Below are 23,269 nucleotides of genomic sequence, written 5' to 3'. Positions count from 1 at the left end.
GCTAACACAGACATGAGTTTTTCAGTACTGGTCAAAAAGTACTAACTGTTTCTTTTAATGTTAGGATTCCTAAAAGAAACCCCATTACATTCCAGCAGCCAAATGTAATCAGGAAATCAGACTGCAATCCAGAAATAGGAGAATTAGAATATTCTTAATAAAAATCATGTATGACCAAGCTTAGACTTCTAAGCATCAGGCAAACTTGCAGCTCACAAACACTGAGATTCCAGCTCACAAACAACACTGAGATTCTAGATCAGGGGTGCTCAATAGGTGGATCGCGATCTACTAGTAGATCGCGAGGCAAAATGAGTAGATCGCAGAGTGCCGACCCCCCCTTCAGGCACCTCTGGGAGGAAACGCCGGGAGTAAGGCCCATTGTACTCAATGGGGCTTACTCCCAGGTAAGTGTGGCTAGGATTGCAGCCTCACAGCCTAATCCTAGGCATGTCTACTCAGGAGTAAGTCCTGTTATACTCAGTGGGGCTCAAGGTACACCAACATACATTGTACACATAAATGTTATATGCTATGATGGCACGAACATTGTAAAAAAAACTCTGGTAGATCTCCGGGCCTTGCGGGGTTTCAAAGTAGCTCTCGAGCCAAAAAAGTGTGAGCACCCCTGTTCTAGATCGTTAGTTGTTAACAGCCCGATCCTAAGCTGCCCCAGGACCCAGAGCAGCAGTGGTGCCGAAATGACTGCCACTGCATCATATGGGGCCGGGGCGAACACTGGAATGTTTGTTCCCTTACCCCAGGTAAATGTGCTGCAGCTCCAATGGGTCTCCTTAGAGCTGAGGAGACCCGCGTTGGGCTTTCGGATATGGGAAGGGCGGAGGGTATGGCAGCAGAGTCTTCCGCTGTCCCTGCCCTTCTCCTGAGCCTGATTCTCCCTCAGGCCTGCCCTCCCCCCGCCCAGTTCTGTTCCACCTTCTATCCAATTCATAGCCCAGTCCTATCCAATCTACCAGCACTGATGCAACCATGACAGTGGGGGGGGGGGGGGAGCACGCATGGAGGATTTCTTAAAGTAAGGGAACATTTGTTCCCTCACCTTGAGACTGCACTGGTGCTTGAAAGTTGGATAGGATAGGGCCATTAGCCACATTTAAGGTGCAAAAACCTTGATTCTCTTGAAAAATATTGGAAATAAGAATTATAGAAGTTAACATAATTTGGTTTCATGTAGAAAGACAAGGTAATTAACAAATTTTTTTTGAATGCTCTAAGTTGAATCTAAGTTGACTAACACTAATCATTCAGAAAGCCAGAGAACAAGGTGTTAACATTCTCCAACCTAGACACTACAAGCAATCCAAGCCTGATAGTCTCAAACTAACCCCTTTCTGATACCATGGAGATATCTGATATCAATATCTGAACAGGACAGGAATCTGATCAGAGCATTTTGCCCTAAGTACACTGAAAGTGATATGATGCAATAGGGCCAAGCTCTGAAAGGTCCTGAATTCCAGAAAGAAATGAGAAAACAGAAAAGGCTCAACAGTTTATATAAGAGAGAAACAGAAACTCTTTGCAAAAGGTTTGATATTAAAGAGGACAAGATTCTGATCTTGGATTCAACTTGTAACCAAGATGCATTTAAGATCAAATTGGTGCCATGACACATCTCACACATGCAGCTAGATATTGTGCACTAAATTCATACCCCTTTTTCTATTTCCTTCAACACTCCTTACAACCTGTTGAATTTTTAACACCTGGCATTGCCAACACAGCAAGAGGTAGAAAGGAACACCGTGGCACTAGTAAACTGGCAAGGACTTTTGATTTCACGCCAGTGCTAAGTATAGGAAGCGTATCAAGCATCATGTGCATCCTGCAGCATGGCTTCCTATTACCATACAGCCTCTGCAATAATCCCAATATGAAAAATATATAAAGGTAGCACATCAAACCCAAAATACACTGTATGCACCACATGTCTAGTCAGATGAAAGAAGTGCTTGAGAGAATTTCTTTATTTTAAGCGCCGTTACTGTGCCAAAATGAATGCTTTATTGAGGGGAAACAGTTTTTCATGGATGAATTTCCCCCAGCTACTCTGAGAAAAAAAATCTGAGATAGCTCCTGCAACCCATATTTTGTCATCCTAGGATTAGAACAGCCATTTTCTACCACTGTGCCATGGCACACTGGTGTGCTGTGGATGGTCTGCAGGTGTCCCATGGAAGTTTGGGGGAGGATTATTTGTTAATAGGGCTACTGGGGGATGTGAGCCCCTGCTGTCAGTTGGTGTGCCTTGTCAATTATCAAAAAACTGATTGTGTGCCTTGACAATTTTAATGCCTCATCAGTGTGCCATGAGATGAAAAAGACTGAAAATCACTGAATTAGAATAATACAAGACATACCTTAAATCATGGAAACTTTAAGAAGAATTTTTTCCATAATTAAAAATGAATACATCTATATTATGGCAATGACTGCAGAAATGCAGTTAGGCAATCACAATGGTCTTAGAGCCCAATCCTGTGGCCCGCGCTGCGCCTCCGTGGCACAGACCACAGTTGCAAAAGGAAGGCACTGGATTCCACAGCAGCCCTCGTGGTGCCGCCGAGCGGGGTCCCCCCAGGCAGCTCAGGATTGGGCTGCCCCTTAGGATTGGGCAGTTAGTCCTGCATAATGTTATTGAAACTACTTCCAAATGGAATGGCACAAGTGAGGAAAGAACTCCATATTGTTTTGAGGGCAGAAATTGCAAGTACCTTGTCCATAGTCGGTTCAAGCAGAAATTATCCTTATCTGTGATCTGACAGAAGATTATATAATTTTGCAACATAAACTATGCCTAAATAAAAGCAGAATATAAACATTCTAAAACATACCAACATGACCTCCTCCAATAGTGTAAGTCTTTCCAGAGCCCGTCTGTCCATAGGCAAAAACAGTTGCATTGTATCCTTCTATCAGAGATGACACCAGTGGCTTAATACAGGTTGTATACACTTCATCTTGCGTTGAATGTTTGTCAAAAACAAAATCAAAAGTGAAAACACGGTCCTTTCCCATGATAATCTGCTGAGTATTTGGGATTAATCTTACACATACTTGATGGTTGTGAAGGACTTCTTTGGAAAGTAGAGGTCTTATTCTTACAGCTACTTTTACTTCTTCCATTGCATGGGATTCAGTTCCTACTTAATATTTAAAACTTCACTTTGGAGAAATGTCCTTGCAATTCTGCCTTCATAATATTTTCAGTGCTTAAGAGAAAAAATGCATTCTATAGGAAACAAAAAGCAACATCTTAGAAACAAAGTTTTTTAATTAAGCGACATAATACAGGTGCAGCCTATTTATCCACGTATTTTTTTATCTGCGTATTTGTCTCAACAAGAATGGGGTGGGGGAACTGAAAGTCACACACACCTTTGCCCTGCACTGGTGTCTCGCTCTCCATCCATTTCTAGGCAGCCCAAAACACTGCAAAAAGGCTCTGCCTTGCCCAGGCAGGGAAATAGCCCTGGAAGAGGTCCCCCTTGCAAAGGAACAGAAACACTCCTGGAGTCCCTGAGCCAGCAAAGAGGCTGAAGAGGGGAAGGGGGGCCAAAAATCTCTGTAGCCAGAACATGCGCAGCAAGGTGGAGCTCGCTCGCTCGCGCTTGCTCGCTTGCTCACACACGCACACGCACACGCACACGCACACGTGTGGTAGCAACAGAGCAGATTGCTTTAAAAAACCCAGGGAGTGTTTGCCAAATTCCCCCCCCCCCCCATTGAGATGGTGCAGGTATTCACCAACACAAGCAACCCCGCCCCCATAGTGCAGGAAATCACGGACACAAGCAAGCCTTCCCACCAAGCAAAGCATGAGATTTAGCCTACAATCCTCTCCACACTTTCCAGGGAGTAAGCCCCATTGACTGGAATGGGGCTAACTTCTGAGTAGAAACACATAGGGCTGGACTCTTAAAAGATCAGCATCCCAACTGTGAAAGAAGCAGGGCAGCTGGCAACAAGGAGGGCTGAGTACAGAGCAGAGGGGATTGATAACAGCTGCCTTAGTTTCCTTCCATCCAGAAGTGTCAGGCTGTAGTGTATTTGCGTAACTCTATGGAATTTAGCACAACACGTTTTTTGTTAATCACTCCGAGTCACGGAACGGAACTAATGCAGATAAATAGGCTCCACCTGTATGGTAGAAAGGAGGTCTGGACATAAAAATAGTGAAAAACAGCATGAGGTACACACTCTCTCAGTTTATATCCCAAAATATCTCCTGCACATCCTGCAAAATCAACAAAACTACACCTGGTCTACACCAGAATTAAACAGTGTAGAGTTATCATACAAATATACTTTTTAACTGTACCAAATAAAGTACCAAACTTCTGTCCTCTCACCTGCTACTATGGACAGGTGAACACTCTAAGGGTGCAATCCTAACCCACTTCCCAGCACTGACATAAGGGCAATGCAGCTTGGAGATAAGGATCTTGGATCTTTCTTATCTTGGAGATAAGACCTTCCCTCACTTTGAAGAGGCCTCCGTGAGTGCCACCCAACTGCAGGATGCACCACATGTCCCACTGGCACAGCTATGCCAATGCTGGAAAGTTGGTTAGGATTTGGGCCTAAATATAACAAACATGCATGGAAAGATGGGGAGACACTAAAAATTATAAGAATTTCACCATCTACTGTATGAACAAGCAAATATTAAAGTGCACTAACCAATCATGACTAGCTGTTTCAGGAATATTTAAAAAATTAACATGAGTAAGACTTTTAAAAAATGATGTTCATAGGCAGCAACCACCTTCCAGCAAAGTGATTTGAGATTTTCTAATTTTAGTGTTTCTCAAACATTTGTACTCAGAATCTCTTCCAAACTTGCTCAACTATCTGGGGTCTTCCAACCGTGCATCATTCTGCTGTTCCACAGGTAAACATACAAACACATTGTTCACACTCATGGGCATACATGCACATAGTGTGTGTGAAAAATCTACAAATTGGGTTACTAATCCCAGGGAAACATTGTGAGAACAAAGTAGGTCTTTCCAAATTGCAATGAAACAGGTAGCAGATTACATTCACATTCATAATGTATATTAGGGGGCATAACATCCACCCAGGTTTTTGCTGGTGTAGGAGAGTGGTACCACTCCTTCATGATTCTAACGCTTCCTGAATGTGTTCCACGCTCTAGGGAAGTCCACAATTGAAGAATTGCTGCTATCTACACATAATAGCACAGCAGAATAGTTTCACATTACTCAATAGTTCTATGGTTACTGAATTTGGCACAGTATTTGCAAGGGCAGAAGTGTCTTTTTCTTGGAAAAAAACACCCAAAACTGTGTTTTTCCTCTACTATATACCAACTGCACCATATTTCTGTGTTTATATATATATCACTCCAACAACAATTACCATGGCATTGTTACTTACAGGATGTAATTGGACAAGATTTAAGGACACCTTTAAGATAGGATTTGCAGTCACTAGTGGAAAGTGACAAAACTCTGTCCCAAGGCATCTCTTTTCTGTTAAATATATTTTTACCCTGTGTGCTACAGCATACGCAGCCGGTCCTGAAACACTCATGCACCTCTATATTTTCTTTTAATGTAAGCAACAGCTATTGCTTTATTAGTAACTTGTAGCTTTGTTATTGTTTGTGTTTCTATAAAATACTCCAGTTGCTGCATGCTACTTTCCCCCTGTAATAAAGCACAGGCACATCTACACACTTTTTTTAAGGGAGCAACCAGCCATAAAGCTATTGCCCCTTGTAACAAAGTTATTTGCACCCATCCCAAATCCATGGCCTCAGACTGGAATTAGAGGTGTGACCTATTGAATTTGTGCCATAATAATAACATCCAGGAATTGTATAGCACTTTTCTTTGTCACTGTATATGTGTTATTAATAATGTGTTTTCTACTCAATCGTTCTCAAGTCTGCCAAACTGTATCTGTTGAACGCCTACCTGAGTTGCATCCAATATACACAGGAGACCTACCTGGAGGGAGAAAGGGGGAAAAACAAGGTAACAAGGTCAAAACACGGTCAGTTGTTGATGGCAAGAGCATCACATTAAAGATTTTTTTTTTAAAGTTGTCACACTTTCTTTGTACCACCTGGACAGCTCACCTATCCTTGCAGCCCCAGCCTCAACTTGTCTGTTCCAAAGCCAGTCCCACCTTGTCCACTGTGTTTACTCAGAGCCCAAGCCTATGCATGTCTACTCAGAAGTAAGTCCCATTCTAATCAATGGGGCTTACTCCCAGGAAAGTGGACAGGATTGCAGCCTCACAGCCCCATCCTATGCCTGTTTGCTCAGAAGTAAGTCCCATTCTAGTCAATGGGGCTTACTCCCAGGAATAGCTCCGAAGGGGGAGGGGCCCCCTGCACACTGAGGTGAGGCTCCCTGCAAGACTGAGTGCTCTGCCCCCTCTCTGGCTACGCCACTGCGTGCCTTTTACATCGACATCTGCCCATCCCCCCGTTCCCCCCCCCCGACTGGCCCCCTCCCCTCCAGCGCTGAGATCTGGGAGACCCAACCACTCGGGGCGAGGGACAGGAGGCCGGTCACCGACCTGCCCGGGGGGGGGGGTTGTGGCAGCGGCAGCAGCAGACCTCAACCACTGACCGCGGCCTACCCAGCCCACTCTCGCTTGGGCTCCCTTTTTGTTTACAAGCCGTTGCCCAGGCAACCGCCGCTGTCAACGAGGGAGGGCGGGGACGCTTTCTCCAAGAGCGCGGCGCCTCCACCTTCTCCTGCGGGCTCCCACCGCACAGCGCCCCCTGCAGGCGCCTGGCGCATCGGCGCCGCTCTGAAATGGCTGCCTGAGAGCAAAGCCCACTGAGCTGTCCCTGGGGAGCTCAGAGTGGCTTCAGTGCTCACGTGCAGGCAGGGCTGCCCAAGCTCTCCTAGAGCCCAGTCCTACACTCAGAGGTCTCACTAGTCAATGGGGCTTCATCCCAGGCAAGCATGGATGAATTTCAGCCCTAGTGCCTGGGGCAGCATGTCAAATCCAACCCCCTCCCCCCACAGAACCCTTACCTGGTGATGTGCTCCACACACTCTCTGGCAGGGATGGGTGGTGGGTGTGAGGCACGAGAGGCAGACCCTCCCCACCAGAGTCCTTCGAAAAGCATCACCACCGTGTGAGGCACCCAAGCACCCTACAACCCATGCATGGTGGGGGGGGGGAGGCAGGTGAGGCAGTGCCTCCCCACCGGAGTGTTTTGAAGAGTGCCGCCACCATGTGAGGCACCCAAGCACCCACAACCCACACACTCTGCTTTCCCTCCCTCCCAGCTCTGTGTGTGGGTTGTGGGTGCTTGGGTGCCTCACATGGTGGCGGTGCTCTTCAAAACACTCCGGTAGGGAGGCTCTGCCTCACCTGCCTCCCCCCCCCCCCACCGCACGTCCCTGTTCCCTGGGTTGCTCCACTTACTCCCTGGCAGGGTTGTGGGGAGGCAGGTGAGGAGAATGTAAAAGAGGGGGATGGACTAGAAGAGGAATTGCATAGGAGAGTGGTGGGCTGGAGTGTTGGAGCCCTTCACTCTCCTCCACACTTCCTTTTCCACCCTGTCCCCTTTCCCCATTTCCAGTTCAGGGACTGGGAGAAGGTGTAGTGGAGGCGAGCTGGCAGGTGGTGGGTGCCCCCTGCCAATCTGTGGCTTGAGGCAACCACTTCAGTTGGCTTTGTGGATGAGCTGGTCCTGCCTGGAGATTGATGCCAATTCCTGGGGACTCCTGGCAGACTGGTAACTCTAAGGGCTGGCAATTGAACCAACCACACCAACAAGCAACATGCCTGAGATGACTGATATAAAATGTCTGTGTTATGTGTCACAAAGCCACCCCTAGTATTGCTGGCCCACTCATTGCGTGCAAGTCATAACTGGATGCATGAATCAGATCTTAAAAAAACCCAACAACCTCAGCTGTGCAGCATTCAGCATTAGATTCAAACGGGATTTAAACCTAGATCATGGTTTAAACCTCCTCCTCCCAAAGGAGGTGGTAGAGTGCATAAGCTAGTAGAATGGACTCTGTTATTTCAGACTGGAAGCAGGGGAGTCACATCAAAACAACCCATCACAAATAGAAATCCAGCACAGTAAGCAAAGGGCTGAGATAGAATCTTTCTCCCTCTCATACAAGTTTTCTATCTGCAAAGAGTTTACATGGAGAAGCGTTCAGAATTGGAAGTCCCCGCCTGTAGGTCTGAAATGTTCAATCCATTCAAACCTACTGTTTTTTTCTGCAAATGTAGACCAGGTCTGGCTGTGACACTGGTTGCTCACCAAAGGGTTTATTTGTTACAGTGCATCGTTCTTGCAAGGGTCTCAAGTCCTGTTTAGTGACCCGGGCACACAGTCCCAACCTGGTTACCCCCTTCCCCCCCAGGGGGGGAGAACAAAAGTGACCCTGGCAGACGGTCCTGCCTTGGCTGCCCCCTTCCCTCCCCCCCGGGCAAAAGCAGCCCTGGCAGACGGTCCTGCCTTGGCTGCCCACTTCCCTCCCCCCAGGGCAAAAGCGACGCTGGCAGGCGGTCCTGCCCGGGGGCCGTTGCCCGCCTGCCGCAGGGGCGGCGAGAACCTGCCAGCCTGTACCCCCGAGGAGGGCGCGCGGGAGGCCGCGCGGGGCCGGGACTCAACACACTCGGCACGAGCCCCGCGGGCGCCTGTGCTGGACTTGCTGTGGAGCGAACCCGCCCGCCCGCGAGCAACAGGGCGAACCCGGTAACGCCACTCGCAGACTGGCCGGAGGGGACGATCCCGCGTGCACTCTTGTGCCGCGGGCCGGGGGGGGGGAGGAGTCCGAGCACTGACCGGCCGCTCCGCTCGCCGCCAGCAGGGGGCGCCCACGCCTGACCTGCGGTCCCGGAGACCAGAGGGGGCGGCGGAGGAGGGAGGACGAGGCGAGGCAGGAGGAAGCCCCGTAGCTGGGCTCCGGTGGGACTGCCTGGGTCTGGCTCTGGCTCTGAGACTGCCCAGCACTGGGCTGCCCCTGGAGGCACCAGCCCTGCCCAGTCCAGACTGGAGTTCCATGACAGTGCCACTTGCCCTACTCACAAGGAAGCCCACTGTGTGCAGGAAGACTGAGGCTGCAGTCCTGGGAGGGACCCCATGGACTCTGGTGGGACCTGCATCTGAGTCTGCCCAGGACTGAGCTGCCCCCTCAGCCCTGCCCAGTCCAGACTAGCGTGTCAGGACAGTGTTATTGGTTTTGCTCAGAAGACTCTCCTGTCCATCACACTCCTCTTCCTCTTGCAATGGATGGAGTGGGCAGAGGAGGGAGGGTTAATGGGCTGAGAAAGGTTGTGGACTTCCTGTTTTCCTTCTCCTTTACTCAGGAAAAGGAGGTGGGCCCCCGCCCCCCCCCCCACCAAGCTGCTGCCTGAGGCAACCATCTCAGCTGCTCTCATGGCCCATGGGTGGGCTGGCCCCACTTGTATTTATATTTGTGAATTATCCTACCAAATGGCTTAAGCAAGGGTGTCAAACTCATTTCATATAGTGGGTCAATAGCCTTCATGGCACCTGCTGAGGGGCCATATCATTAAGTGACATCATTAAGCAGATGATGGCCAGAAAAAAGCACTTTGTTCTCATATAGAAACTCATTAGCTCCAAATGACAGAAGAGAAAATGTGCAGATCTTGTTCATAATTTCAAGATATGAGAGAGTCCAATTAGCATGCTGGGAGAGCCCATTTATAACAGGGGCTGGAGAAGTTACTTCTGGGGGACACATCCTGCTCACAGGCCTTATATTTGACACCCCTGTTATACATCGTAGGTAATTAAATGCAGAATGCAATGAAACAGTCTGCATGGAAATATCCGTATTCAGTGGCATGGCTAAGGGGTGCAGCGTGTAGCTACAAGCTTTGGGGGGCAACACGGTGGCGTAGCTAGAGGGGGCGGAGCACCTAGTCTGGTGGGGAGCCTCAGCGCAGTGGGCAAGCGGCCCCTCCCTTCTGGGTAAGGGAACAAATGTTCTCTTACCTGGAAGAGATCAATGTGGCTGCTTCCCTGGACAATGCAGCAGTAGCCTTTTTGGAACCTCTGCATTAGGGAGTGGGGGGGGGAGAAATTGTGCTCTTAGTGTACTAATTGCAGAACAAGTACTGCTTGAACCAAAATAATCACAGCAGCCAAGGATCAGTATGCAAAATTATAATTTCAGGAAAATGCCTTTCCTGTCATAAGGTGGACCTAGAATAGATCTTAAAAGAACTGGAAATAAAAATGAGTTGTCCTTCCAATTTATTGTATGCAAATTTCAAATTTGTGTACAAAAAGATTAGTATGGATATTTGATATGCACTTCAGTATAATTCAAATAAATGAAACTAGTAGTATATGCAACGTACACGGTGGAATGGAATTCCTTTCATGTCTTCTCGATGATCCCGAGCATAGTCCCATAAATAATAATCAAGGAGAACTGCATTGATCTTTTCACTCATGTTCTTGCCTTTCTTTTTATAAAGGTCTAGCAAGCGATTGCAAATGAGCTCACAACACCAAATAGAGCAACCGCGAATTTCCATCTCCTGTTGGTCTCCAGACTGGAACATGTGCCCTGCAGGATATAGAATACATCAATGAGATTAAAATGAATTAGAAAGGCAGAAATGAAGAGAAAGGATTGACAGGATGCAACACTTTTTGTTTGCTGTACACTGTGATTTTTCTAGTTTACCTATTCATATAGCCTATTAGACTTTAATAAAAATCATTCACACTCTCAGTGGGAACATTTGCAAAAGCTTTTACACTACTACACTGACAAGGAGAAGTAGCAATACAGGATACAGCAATACAGTCTATTTATCTGCATTAGTTCTGTTCCGTGACTAACAGAACGATTAACAAAAAACGTGTTGTGCTAAATTCCATAGAGTTACGCAAATACACTACAGCCTGACACTTCTGGATGGAAGGAAACTAAGGCAGCTGTTATCAATCCCCTCCCCTCCGTACTCAGCCCTCCCCGTTGCCAGCTGCCCAGCTTCTTTCACAGTTGGGATGCTGATCTTTTAAGAGCCCAGCCCTGTGCGTTTCTACTCAGAAGTAAGCCCCATTCCAGTCAATGGGGCTTACTCCCAGGAAAGCGTGGCGAGGATTGTAGGCTAAATCTCATGCTTTGCTTGGTGGGAAGGCTTGCTTGTGTCCGTGATTCCCTGCACTATGGGGGGGGGGGAGGTTGCTTGTGTCGGTGATTGCCTGCACCATCTCAATTGGGGGGGGGGAATTTGGCAAACACTCCCTGGGTTTTTTAAAGCAATCTGCTCTGTTGCTACCACACCTGCCCCTGTTGGAACTCCACCTTGCTGCACATGTTCTGGCTACAGAGATTCCCCCCCCCCTTCCCCTCTTCAGCCTCTTTGCTGGCTCAGGGGCTCCAGGAGTGTTACTGTTCCTTTGCAAGGGGAACCTCTTCCAGGGCTATTTCCCAGCCTGGGCAAGGTAGAGCCTTTATGCAGTGTTTTGGGCTGCCTAGAAATGGATGGAGAGCGAGACACCAGTGCAGGGCAAAGGAGGCAAAGGTGTGTGTGACTTTTATCAGCAGATAAAAAATCCGTGGATAAATAGGATGCACCTGTACATGGGGGACTGGTAGCGGTTAACAACAGGCCCAAGGGCCCCACACACCATCTCCACTTAAGAGTGTATGTTTATCTTAACTGCAACATGGTCAACAAGATATTTTGATTTTTTCAAGATTTGGTCATGTATATGCTTTTCTAAATATATTTTCTATAATTCCTATTAAGTACTTAACATCACTGAGAAAGGGAGTAAAAACTATAAGGTTTTCTGGGCCCAGAACCCCAAGAATATGGATAAAACTCAGATTTCCTGTTTCAGACCAGCTCTTTCTTACTTATTATAAGCTGATAAATGAAAGAAAACAGGAGAACACAACTTCTTCTAAAACTGGAAAGGGGGGCCTAAAGACTTCTAAACAAAGAAAAACATTCTTTGGACAGAATCCAAATTAATGTGGATGAGACTGCTGAGCCTTTCTTGAAGCCCTTTATGCATGTGTCTCCTCCAGACTAGAAAACCGAGCAACCCATAGGAGTAACAGGCATCATGAAAAGCTGCAAAAGAAAAAGGAAATTCAGGGAACCCCAGTACATGCATGGGATGCATACAGCGCTCTGAATCTCAGCTCTTGAAAAAAGGAATAAAAGAGACATCAAGTTCACAGTGAACACTAAAATGAAGCCATGTGTTATAAAGAAGAGGGGGTCTTTGTGTGAATTGGAGGCCATTATAATAACTGGAGGTCTGCACAAATGCTTAAGAGTGTATGTTTCATAGCGCTTCACGGAAATAACAGTTATTTCCCAACAGTCATGCTCTCTGTGGAAAAGTGAGGATATCTAACCTGTCCTGTAGGTCAGTGTTGCTGAACCAATGGTACCTGTACCATTTGTGGTACCTGAGGTGGTGTCCAGTGGTATGCAGGGGACCCCCAGACTCCTGCCTCCTGGCAATTAGACCAGCAATGTAATGCAACAGGTAGCAGTAGGAGGCTCGGCTCCAGTGGCAGACTTCCCCCTTCCCACTCCTGGGGCAAATGTTTGCAAAGCCAACTCCCCACGAGAAAGATGCTGCCCCCCTGCACACAAAGCCGCCACCCTCCTTCCTTTGTAGCACGATAGAGCCTTGCGCGACCTTAGAATTGATTGGGGAAGCCTTGTGGGGCTTCCCAGGGTCTTAAATTGCACTTTCAGAAAACTGGAAGTGCAATTTCTGACCTCATCGGGAGCCTCAGGGAGGCTTCCCCTGCAGTCCTAGAGGTGTGCTGGCTCAGCGCTCTGGGTTTTTGCCCCATTCACCCTGTACTAGGTCTTGCTGCTCGGCTCAACAGGCAGAGCTCCAGCATGATCTTTTTGTGTGCTCAAAAAAGTCCTCCCATCTACCCTGAGCCTCTTACCAGTGTTTGCTGTGTTGTATCTGGTCTCCCAATCCAAAAGTAACTGGTGATGACATCATCACTAGTTACTTCCAGTTGTGTTTTCAACAGGTGGACCATGCAAAGTAGAACAGGGGAAGACAAACACTAAGAAATGCTGCTGTAGGTGAATGGAGTATGATGGAGAAACATGCAGATATAAAGGGCTGGGCTCACTGCAAGGGAGTGAGAACCCAGTTTATTTAGATCACACTTTTGATCATGGCCGTTTCTCCCTACATTGCTTACTCCATTGTATCTAAGTAATGAAAAGAGGTGAAACAAGACCACTCATATTACTCTAAGAGCAGCTGGATGCAGATTTTGAAAGCAAAACAAGAACAGGAATGTATGGGAGTCTGAAAAGCTAATGAAAAGGAGTCTTGAAAACTGGGCAGAAATCAGAGATATATTGGACATCCATTAATATACAGGGGCCCAATATCCACAGATTCCGTATCTGCAGATTCACGTATCCATGAACTGGGTCACCGGGCCCCCCCTGGCATGTGCCCCCTCCAGAGGTAAGGGCAGCTCTGCTCCTCTTGCCTCTGGAGGGTCCTCTGAGCCCAGCAGAGGCAGCAGATGTCTGTCCACAGCCTCTGCAGGGCCCAGATGGAGCCTCAGAGGCAAAAAATGTCACTTCTAGTTTTACAAAAAATCCAGAGGGTGTCCCCTCGTATCTGCAGATTCAGGTATCTGTGGGGGGTTCTAGAACAGAACCCCCAAGGACATGGGGCACGCCTGTACAATGTTACCTTAAGATCCATACATAGACAGCAAACACCTGCTGGCAATGCTTTGTACGAGCATGTGTAACTATCCACAGTTAATAAGCTTCATACAGCAAGCAAACAGTCCCACAGTATTACAGCAGGGACTGTAAAATTTTACAAGCCCATAAAGGCAAGTTTTCAATACTTATAGGAATTCACTGTTAACTGGATCTATGACTAAAGTACTTCCTTCCTTCCTACTATTTTATTGTTGACACAGTGAACAAGGCTTCAAGAGGACAAACTGCAAATGCTCAGAGTTGAACTGCCAGCAACAGACCTGTAAAGATGTATATGACCTCATACAGTGCAAATCCTTCATGCACATGGTTTGCTGGTTATAATAAATGCTCTCAATTTCCCATCCATTAGAATGGACCCATTGGTACAGGGTAGAAAAAGATAAGTTGCAGATTCATTCTAGGCTTTAAATCCACATGATGGAATGCTTGCCTACAATAGGCCTTGGCCTATGATATTTTTATCACCACAGCTGAAAAGATTAGAATTTTTTTTTAATGCACAAAATATTTACAAGAACTCTACAGTAATATCAAACTTCTGGATAATACTAAATAAAGTTACATACCTTCCTTTAGTTGTTTCATTAGGCCATCAGAATATTTCATTGCTCCTAAATGAACAAGGACCTGCGGTATCCTATAATCAGCAAATATAGTCACACTGGAAATGTCACTGAAGCAGCCATCTCCTTTCCCCTCCAACACACTCCAGGTATCAGCTACAAGGATCTGTGCCCGTTTGTAAAAGGCCACTTTTCTACCCTGTCCAGCAAAAGAAAAATAAAAACCATGAGCAAATTGTTAGTGTTATTTCAACAAGCTGACATATGGAGATATGGGTATACCTCTCTAACAGGGAAAATTACAGTTGCAAAAATCCAAGCAGAACCAATTCACAAAGCTCTGGCTGTGGGTGCTATTCTCCCCACTGTACACCAGGCAGCTTGAATATACACTTTGAATACCTTTATGCACACTTTACACACTGAGTAAGCCTATTGATTTTACAAAATCATAAGCAATTGTCAGCCCAATCCTATCCATACTTTCTTGGGAGTAAGCCCCCTTGACTCTAATGGGACTTACTTCTGAGTAGACATGCATAGGATTGGGCTGTGAGTTGGTTGAGAGTATTGTTTTAATTGTGGCAAAGCTTTGTGCATATATTTAATATTTCAGTGTTGTTTATAACTCCGCTACAAGCAATGAATTTTTTTCAAAAACTAGAAACATTACTGCATACTGAACTAGTTTTCTTTTGAAACAAGTTTCTGCTGTTTTTCAGAAAAGCACATTTCGAACATCAGAGTGACAGTTTCCTCTTTAGCTCTAAACACACAGCAGATGAATGGAATGTGCTTCTGTTCACAGAAGAAGAGTTCTGCTCATAATAGGGGTCCTTCCATGAGGTCAGCTCTCATGGCATGAAGAGAGAGACAGCACTGTAGATGTAACCCATGCCTTTCCAGACTGGTTATCTCACAGCCCTCAAAACCACGGTGCTCAAGTGCTGTGCCAAAATCCATAGTCAGAATGTGCAGTTCCACAATGTGCACATCCTAATCCAGCTCCAGTCAAGTGTAAAAGTGGTATGTACACACTTTTAGTCGCGTCAGGATATGGATGAAGGTGTGCATTCAAATTGCATCCCATTGAGGGTAATACAATGTGGGCAGATAAGCATTTGGATACATGTCCAATTTATACTTGCATTTAGAAATAAGTAATAAAATATAATCAGCATACAAAAAATGTTAAATTAATTAAATTTACACGTATATTTTTCTTTTGTCTACTAGCAAAAGCCCGAGGTTCCACACATATTTCACTTTTCCCAAAGCTTCTGGTAAAGGTTGGGAACTTCAGGAACTGGGTGGCATGTGATATGTGGGGCTGCAGGAGGAGGGAGACTTCCATAAGTGGAACTCCAGCTTGTAAAAGTATCTTAGCCTGATGTCCAGAGGGGCTCCCCACCACTGTCTCTGCTGCTCTCTGTGCCATATGCCATCCTATTTCCAAGGGCCCTCTGACCCTCAAGGGTGTGTTTCCTTGGGGTGCTGAGAACTGCAGTAGGAGGAGAAGGTGCAAACGTTCTAGGAATTTCTTTCTGTTTCTGCTAGTTTGAATACAACCCAATGTTTCCATCAGTGAGTAACCAAACCATGATGTCAAGTGATTCACTATATTACTAAACAAAATGTAAACATCTCCATTGTGTAGTGTCCAAAAAGTTCCTTAAAATAACATGCAATTTATGTTAATTGCATGACCAGAGTGTGTGGATTAGCTCTGATACACTGATTCACAAAACAGTATTTCTAATGCAGCCCTCAGTTATACAGTACCATGCATAATTGTCAACTTCTACCACTTGCATTCTGGAAAGGAAAATCATGCCTGAGGCAAGCTGAACAAAATCTTATGCAGCACCTTGTACCATGAGCGGAAAATACAAAAGCTGCATTTTGAAACATGTGGATATCGCATGGGAAACAACAGGGCTTGCATCTACATTATATAGGGCATAATGTTCTTGATAATGATATTGGATGATACTTTGTACAGGCATTTTTATTAAAGTGGTGAAATTAATTCATTTTTCCACTTTAACTCCCTCTCACTCTCCCTCCTGATATGGCAATGTTCAGCCTTGCAAACTCTCAGTCTATTGCTAGGGTAACTATGCTGACAATGTGATCAGAAGCTAGCATCCATTTTGTTATAACAGTGGTGAAAATGTGGTCTGCTTTCAGAACTCAGTAAGTAGAAGGACTCTGTCTTACGGTTACAATCCAGTTGTAAAAAAAGATGCAAGGCCAAGTTTTTATTTCACCGTTTGCTCTGTCTTACTATTCAGTGCACCTTGAATTTTGAAAGCACTCAATATTTTCGTTGTAAAGGATGATGCAGCAATATTTTCATCCTGGAAACTTGAAAACTACTTTCTTTTATTTAATCAGAAAGGAGAATTTAATACACATGCTTTAAATCAGGAGTTGTTGTTTTTTTATGACCTCCAGTCTCAAAACATTGAACAGTACCAAGCATGAGTCACTTACCTGAAATGTAGCCTCATCTCTAAACGATGGGAAATTTTCCACAATTAACTGCAGCAATTTCTGGGCACTTTTTTCACTTTTCTTCACACATGTGAGGAAAGACCCTCCAAATTTCTCAAGGAGGACTGTCCCAGTCTCATTCAGCACACAATGCCTCTCCTCAATCAAGGGCATGGGGACATCAGTATCTGAACGAAACACGTTCCTCACCTGCTCCAGTGTCATGGTGGCATAATAAGAAGCACTAGTGATGGGTATGCCTTCAGAAAGTAAAACAAAAAAACAAACACATAACAATATAGACAGAACTCTATTTATATCTCAGTTAGAGGGTAACCCAAGTCATCTCCACCAATTGTTAAGGCAGTGGTTCTCAAACTTTTTAGCACAACTGAACTGTTTATTCCTTATCCCTGAATAAAAGCAAGCAGACATTGTTTCAGAACTTCCCCTCCCATCAGACACCAATAAGGGTGATACGTACATAAAAGCAGACTCCATACTCCCTGCTGGGAGCAAATGTGTGTGCAACAGAGTACCACTCATAGAGTCCCCTTCTCCAGGATCTAAGAATCCAGCACCCAAGTAAAATGTGCAGTTCCCAATATTGGATCGGAAATTACAAACAGCACCTATAGGAAGAAGGATGAGCATCCACTTGCACAAGTTTCCAACCTGTTATTTTTTAATTACCAAATGAGATCTCAGTCCTACCAACACAAATATTCCTTGCGTTTAAGTACCTCTTGTTCACAGGAAAGCTTGTGTCTCAACAATATGAGCGTGTTGTATACCATCCAAGCCACTCCCACCACCCCTTCCCTCAATTTCACATACCTTAGTTCCTCCTACCTACTCCTCCCAACTCTGCTCATGAAATCCTTCCTATCAGCCATGAATTATGGCTAAATCGGACCTCCACATTCTGAGGTTGTGAGTACCTGAGTACCATTTGCTAAAGACAAATAAAGGGGACGCTGTTGCTCTTATGCCTTGCTTGCCAGCTTCCCAGAGGCATTTGGCTGGCCATTGTCAGAAACACAGTGCTAGAAAAGATGGAGACAAGTGCCTTTCCTGAGGCTGCCATAAACAGAATACAAAGCAGAGTTGGGATCTGCATCAACATGCAGTACATCTGTGGGAAGTCACATCCATAATGGACAATCATATTCACTCCAATCCAGGGGTTTATCCATGGAAAAAGCTATGCTAGTTTCTCCTCCCAGGTTTCCAATTATACTTGGTAGGCTTCCTGTGTCTGCACATATCCCAACAGCACTTGCCCACTGGAGCAAGACTTTAAAAGCTTGAGGAAAAAAAGAGAGCCTAGGATGCCATCTCACCTCATCTGAAGACTAAAAACCTATGGATATTGGACAAATGTGTAAGTTTGCAACCATTTGTTCAAAACTCATGTGGTTGATTGGTGGGGGATGGCAACTCCATTAAGCCACTTCCTATTAGGATTCTGGGCCCATTTGGCCCAAATTCCTAGAACCATAAGAAGCTGCCTTATACCAAGTCAGATCATTGGTCCATCTAGCTCAGTATTACCAACACCAACTGGGAGAGGCTATCCAGCCCTATCTGGAGATCCTTGGGAGAGAATCTGGAAGCTTCTGCATACAAAGCATGTGCTCTACTGCTGAGCTATGGTTCTTCCCCAACTATACAAACAGTATGGTATCTGTGATACTGCAACAAAGCCACAGAACATGCAACAACCACATATTCTTCCCTAGTGTATCATTGTTTCCACTTCCCTCCCCTACCTCTACTGTATCCTTGTGCCAGTTTTACATTGTGAGCCCACTGGGACAGTGAGGTGACATCTCATTACTTGTAAAGCAGCAGATACACAAGTGATTCTACTGACTAAATGATGCAAAGTTAGCAAAAAATTGCAATAAAATCAGAATCAAGCTTTGGATTTCATCCCTAAATTGAGGCTATTGGCATTCAGGTTCTTAATTAATGAGGAAAATTAAGAACTAACCTTCATCAAGTGCCCTGTTGACAGCAGCACAAAGAGACCAGTAACCGCTGTAGGCTTTGCCTTTATACTTCACCAGACATTTATGGTTATCATGTTCAGACCAAAAGGAAAAATTGAGTGCATCAACAAGAAACACCCAGTTCACTGCATCTTCACTCACTGCTTGAGGGTTCAGCTCATGAGAAGATTTCCAGCCAGCCACAGTGAACTCCTTCTCCAAAACTTTGTCAAATAACATCTCTGAAATCTTCTGAACACCATCTTCTTCAATGCACACATCCTTGCTATTTTCTGCTATAAACTTGGCAGATTCTTTAGGGTTCAGGAATGCTTCCATTTTCTTCCTTAGGTATCTGAATAAAGAAAATTTCTGCTGTTACTCTCGTACAAGAGGGTGTGTTGTAAAGATGATGCCAACCAATATACAATAAAAATGACGCAATATAAGATAATCACAGCACAGGCAAATGCATGTCTGCTCAGAAGCCCGCCCCACTGTGCTCAATGAGACTTATTCCCAGGAAAATATTGTACAAGATTGTTGCCTCAGTCTTACATTGATATTTGTAACAGTCTCTGTCAGTTACTCCAAATCTTATGGTTCAGGGATGGCCAAAGGCTGCAATCCTAACCACACTGAAAGTAAGCCCCATTGGACAAAATAGGACTTAATTTGGAGCAGACCTGGTTAGGATTGTTCCCAAACTTGCTTAGCATAGGAGCTACATATAATAAACTTTAGATGTTTGAGAGATGCAATATTTAAGAAGCATTTAAATTCTTAAATATATTTACTCACCATGAACTTACGTTTTAAGCCCATGGACTCTCCAGTTGATAATTATAATTATTAAAAATTATAAAAATAGGTAGTAAATAATTATAAAGTTTGCAAATTTCTTATTTAATTGGGATGCTCAGTCAACATATTTCCAAGAACCGCACATTACCTGTCAAAGAGCTGCATATGGGTTGTGAGCTGCAATTTGGTCACCCATTATAGCCCATTGCTATGAATTCAGACATAACGTATATGCTAAATATGCTATATATTCAGACATAAATTCTAATCTAGGGAGTACAAGTACAAACAAGTGTGCATAAAATGACAAGAATGAAAGGTTTAAGAGACTTTTCAGGCACAAATTATTGCCCAATGCATCCTGGGTATTAAAACACTTCCTTGGGGTAGCTCCAATACAGTTCTTTCAAAAAGAAAGCAAAACTATCATGTCTTTTATGAAGTCTCAAAATATCTTGCAGAAGACAAGACATGCTGGGCAATAACTAAATGGTACTCTGTGCACTTTTGAGATCGCCATCCCCTTTGGTTCTGAATTTGGTGTCCTCTCCTCTTTTCTTTGTTGGAAAGAATCACAGCCCAAATGGTGTGTAACTGCTGAATTATAAAGGTTCAGCAGTTACAACCCATTTGGTGATCATTCACCAGTTCTTCATATAGTGGATTCTACAAATGGGCAGTTTTTTCACTCTTGGCTCTAGCACCTATATTGTGAACGTTTCATTTATTTTATATATGTGTATGTATACACTCTCTCTCTCTCTGTGTGTGTGTGTGTGTGTGTGTGTGTGTGTGTGTGTGTGTGTGTGTGTGTGTGTGTGTGTGTGTGTGTGTGTGTGTGTGTAAAAACATGAAAATATCTATCTAAGGAAGAAGAAACAGCTACCAGTGTGACTATTAAACTGTTTTTATGCGTTTCTACAATTTATGCCCTTTTACTTACATTAACCATTCAGTATGGCATATATGTTTTGTTTTTAAAACAGAATCACATTTTAACCCATGGCTGTTTGTCTTACTGATGTTTAGGAAGATTTGAGTCTCTTGCTTTTTGACTTGAGGAAGGTTCACTATGACAAGAGCTAACTGAGAGCCTCCGATACAAAATTCTTTTATTTTCTAGTTCATTTAACAGCTTCTTCAGGATAACATTAGAAAGGAACTCCAAACACCCTTGTAATTATCAGTCTGACTTTCAGAGCCACTGCTTTGAGATGGAGGTGCCATCCATACGATGGAAAAGAATTACAGCACTTGACCATGAAGATCATACAACTGGCAGAAAGGATCGTTTTTGCTACCACCAGGTTATCCATATTTCTAGGACTAGGGTTTTAGGGGTTGGATACAGCTCGGTGGGTTTTAGGGGTTGGATACAGCTCGGTGAACCTGGGGCATTTGGTGGGCTGCTGTGAGATACAGGAAGCTGGACTAGATGGGTCTATGGCCTGATCCATTGGGGCTGTTCTTATGCTCTTATGAATCAGCACATGCTCTGTATAACCTGGTTCAATCCCTGGCATCTCTAGGTATGGCTGAAACCCTGTCTGAAACCCTGGAGACCCCGCCTGAAACCCTGGAGAGCTCTACCTTTTGTCATAGATATCATTAATCAATGATGGTCTTAGTAAAGAGCAGAAGCCAAGGCTCACTATCCCTGTTGCATCTCAATCAGATCTTGAAGCTGATCAAACACCCTTTGATTGAATGCAAACAGAAGCCACAGCGATGAAGGGCTGCAGGCACTTTTGTTTGTCAGCTTTCTCTACCTGGCAATACAGCCATGACATTGACCCCAGTTCCAGCTATTCATTCAGGGTGTGCCTAAAGGCAATGCAATACTTCACTGGCCATGCAGTCTAGCAACTTCTTATTATGCCTGAGTCCAGGGGGATAAAGGGGGTAATTTGTACCTGGGCTCAGAGTCAAAAAGAGGGCCCAAGAAGAGCCAAAGGAGGGGGCCCAGAATTTTTCCTGTCTACTCAGACTTGTTGCCTGCTGGGATGCTGGGGACGCTACCACAAGCGCGTGGCTGCAGCTACTAGCAAGCCATATATGCTGGGCTGAGGAATGCAAACATGACACCTCATAAGGCAGTGTTAAATCTGGGAGGAAACTGGCCTGCTACAGTAACTCTTGGGCTTGTGGATCCACTTACCATGAAGGAGTGTATAGGAGCTCAGGGACACAGCTGTAAGACTACAGCTGCTGCAGAAGGACGTTTTGGCCCACACAGGACACTTTCCATACTAGTGTGAACCTAAATATGTTGATGCTAATTTTCTGCATGATTTAAAAGATTTTAGAGAGACTTAGGAGTGTGTTTGGTTTTCCGTATTAATGTATCTAGCTGCTGATGCCATGTGGGTGGGTAGATCTGGGCTCCAAAGACTTTTCCAGCTGTCTCCACCCTCCCCCCAACCTGTTTCACCCTTCCCTGCCCCATTCTGCTTGCCTGTCACTACCCTTCCTGCTGTTTCAACCCTTTGCAAAGGGGCCCCAAAGAAACTTTGTACCCCTTGATAACATTCCTCTTGGAAGCCCTGCCCCACCCCAGTCTCCCACCAGATCCATATTTGGCCCTTGCCTACTGCAAAGGGAGGAGAGAGACTGAGTTCAGTGCTGCTGCTTCCATTTCTCTATCCAGGTGGCCAGCCCAGGCCTGCATCCCAGCTCTGGGCTTCCTTAGGCCTAAGGGAAATACGTGCACGCAGCGAGATGGGTGGCACTCAATCATGGCACATATGGGCTTCGTGAGCAAAGATCCTGCTTGGCCTCTGCAAGCCCCTCTTACCTCTGCAGTGACCAGCTCTATGCAGTCTCTGGGTTGGAATCCCGCGATAGGAAAACCATGAACGCCAGGCCGTTCTCTTCCCACCTTCGCCCAGCCATCCCGCCTTCCCTCTCCAATCAGAACCAGCCAGATTTGCATAAGCGCTTGCCCAACTCGGAAGTGCGAAAGTCCCCCTTTCTCCTGCTTTACAGCAGCAGAGAAAAGGCGTGCATCAGAAGAGGCTTCCGTTCGTCTTTGTGTCAGTGAAGTTATCTCGTTTGGGTTAGTGTCAAAAAGAAATCCGGTTGCAAAATACCCCGTGCTCAAAGATGTCTGTTTTGCAGTGCTTAACAGTAAGCAACAGCTTGTCGTTTCCTTGTCGTTGCAAAAAAGAGCGGCCAATTTGCAGTGCTCAGTGCCCGTTTGGTTGAGACTAACAAGTAAACGAGGTGTTTTGCTTTCCTTAAAATTGTCCTTGGACGTCCTTCCGTTCTCTTAAAGGAAATGTGCTCTGTTCATGGAAAAGCTGGAGAAACGAACCACAGGAACTTCCTGAACTTTGGGAGCAGGCTTGAAAGTGAACAAGGCACATTCTGAAAGGGAGCCATATGGTCCCCTGGGGAGCCCTGGCACATTTGAAGGGGTCTACAGACCAAAAACTGTGGAGCCTTTACAATCTGGTGGTGTCGTTTGATGAGGGGGGCGCGCCTGGAACTTGAGAAGAGCTCCTAAAATGCCTGTAGTCCATAAAAAGTCAAGACTGGCTGGTAAACCATTTTCCTTACCAGCCACTAGAAGCTAGCCAAGTGATTGTGACCTCACTTCACAGGCGAACATTTCATAACATACTGATTTTATGAATGACTTCACCT

The 23,269-nt window shown here is 45.3% G+C and overlaps 2 protein-coding genes across 4 annotated transcripts in view; both read right to left on the bottom strand.

Moving 5' to 3' along the window:
* Positions 1-3,147, bottom strand: part of KIF27 (kinesin family member 27) — a 28,163-nt gene extending 25,016 nt beyond the window's left edge. For both annotated transcript variants that reach the window (XM_066614673.1, XM_066614674.1), the window contains exon 1: positions 2,856-3,147. In XM_066614673.1, coding sequence (XP_066470770.1) covers positions 2,856-3,147 — 292 coding nt within the window. The remainder of the gene's footprint in view (positions 1-2,855) is intronic.
* A 7,100-nt stretch (positions 3,148-10,247) lies between these two features.
* Positions 10,248-22,533, bottom strand: QNG1 (Q-nucleotide N-glycosylase 1). Of its 2 annotated transcripts, none has more exons than XM_066616671.1 (5): positions 22,419-22,533; positions 18,823-19,175; positions 16,827-17,086; positions 14,334-14,529; positions 10,248-10,583 (listed from the first exon to the last, which is right to left on the bottom strand). In XM_066616671.1, the coding sequence occupies exons 2-5, from the start codon at positions 19,157-19,159 to the stop codon at positions 10,351-10,353; spliced, it is 1,026 nt and encodes a 341-aa protein (XP_066472768.1). In that variant the 5' UTR covers positions 19,160-19,175; positions 22,419-22,533; the 3' UTR covers positions 10,248-10,350. The 2 variants fall into 2 exon arrangements, with proteins under 2 accessions (XP_066472768.1, XP_066472769.1); XM_066616672.1 differs by lacking the exon at positions 22,419-22,533 and adding an exon at positions 17,311-17,458 and having other exon boundaries at positions 18,823-18,902.
* Positions 22,534-23,269: the final 736 nt, after the last annotated feature.

The sequence above is a fragment of the Tiliqua scincoides genome, chromosome 2, assembly GCF_035046505.1.
Source record: "Tiliqua scincoides isolate rTilSci1 chromosome 2, rTilSci1.hap2, whole genome shotgun sequence".
NCBI classification, from domain to species: domain Eukaryota; kingdom Metazoa; phylum Chordata; class Lepidosauria; order Squamata; family Scincidae; genus Tiliqua; species Tiliqua scincoides.
The sequence above is the reverse complement of the archived record's forward strand: the minus strand, read 5'-3'. Positions and strand labels throughout refer to the sequence as shown.

Excerpts from the sequence above, each read along its gene's own strand:
- QNG1 (XM_066616671.1), bottom strand. The coding sequence starts at position 19,159 with ATGGAAGCATTCCTGAACCCTAAAGAATCTGCCAAGTTTATAGCAGAA. Across the intron at positions 14,530-16,826 it reads GAGATGAGGCTACATTTCAG|GGTAGAAAAGTGGCCTTTTA; the intron begins GTAAGTGACTCA and ends TTTGCTGGACAG. Across the intron at positions 10,584-14,333 it reads AATGAAACAACTAAAGGAAG|GGCACATGTTCCAGTCTGGA; the intron begins GTATGTAACTTT and ends TATATCCTGCAG.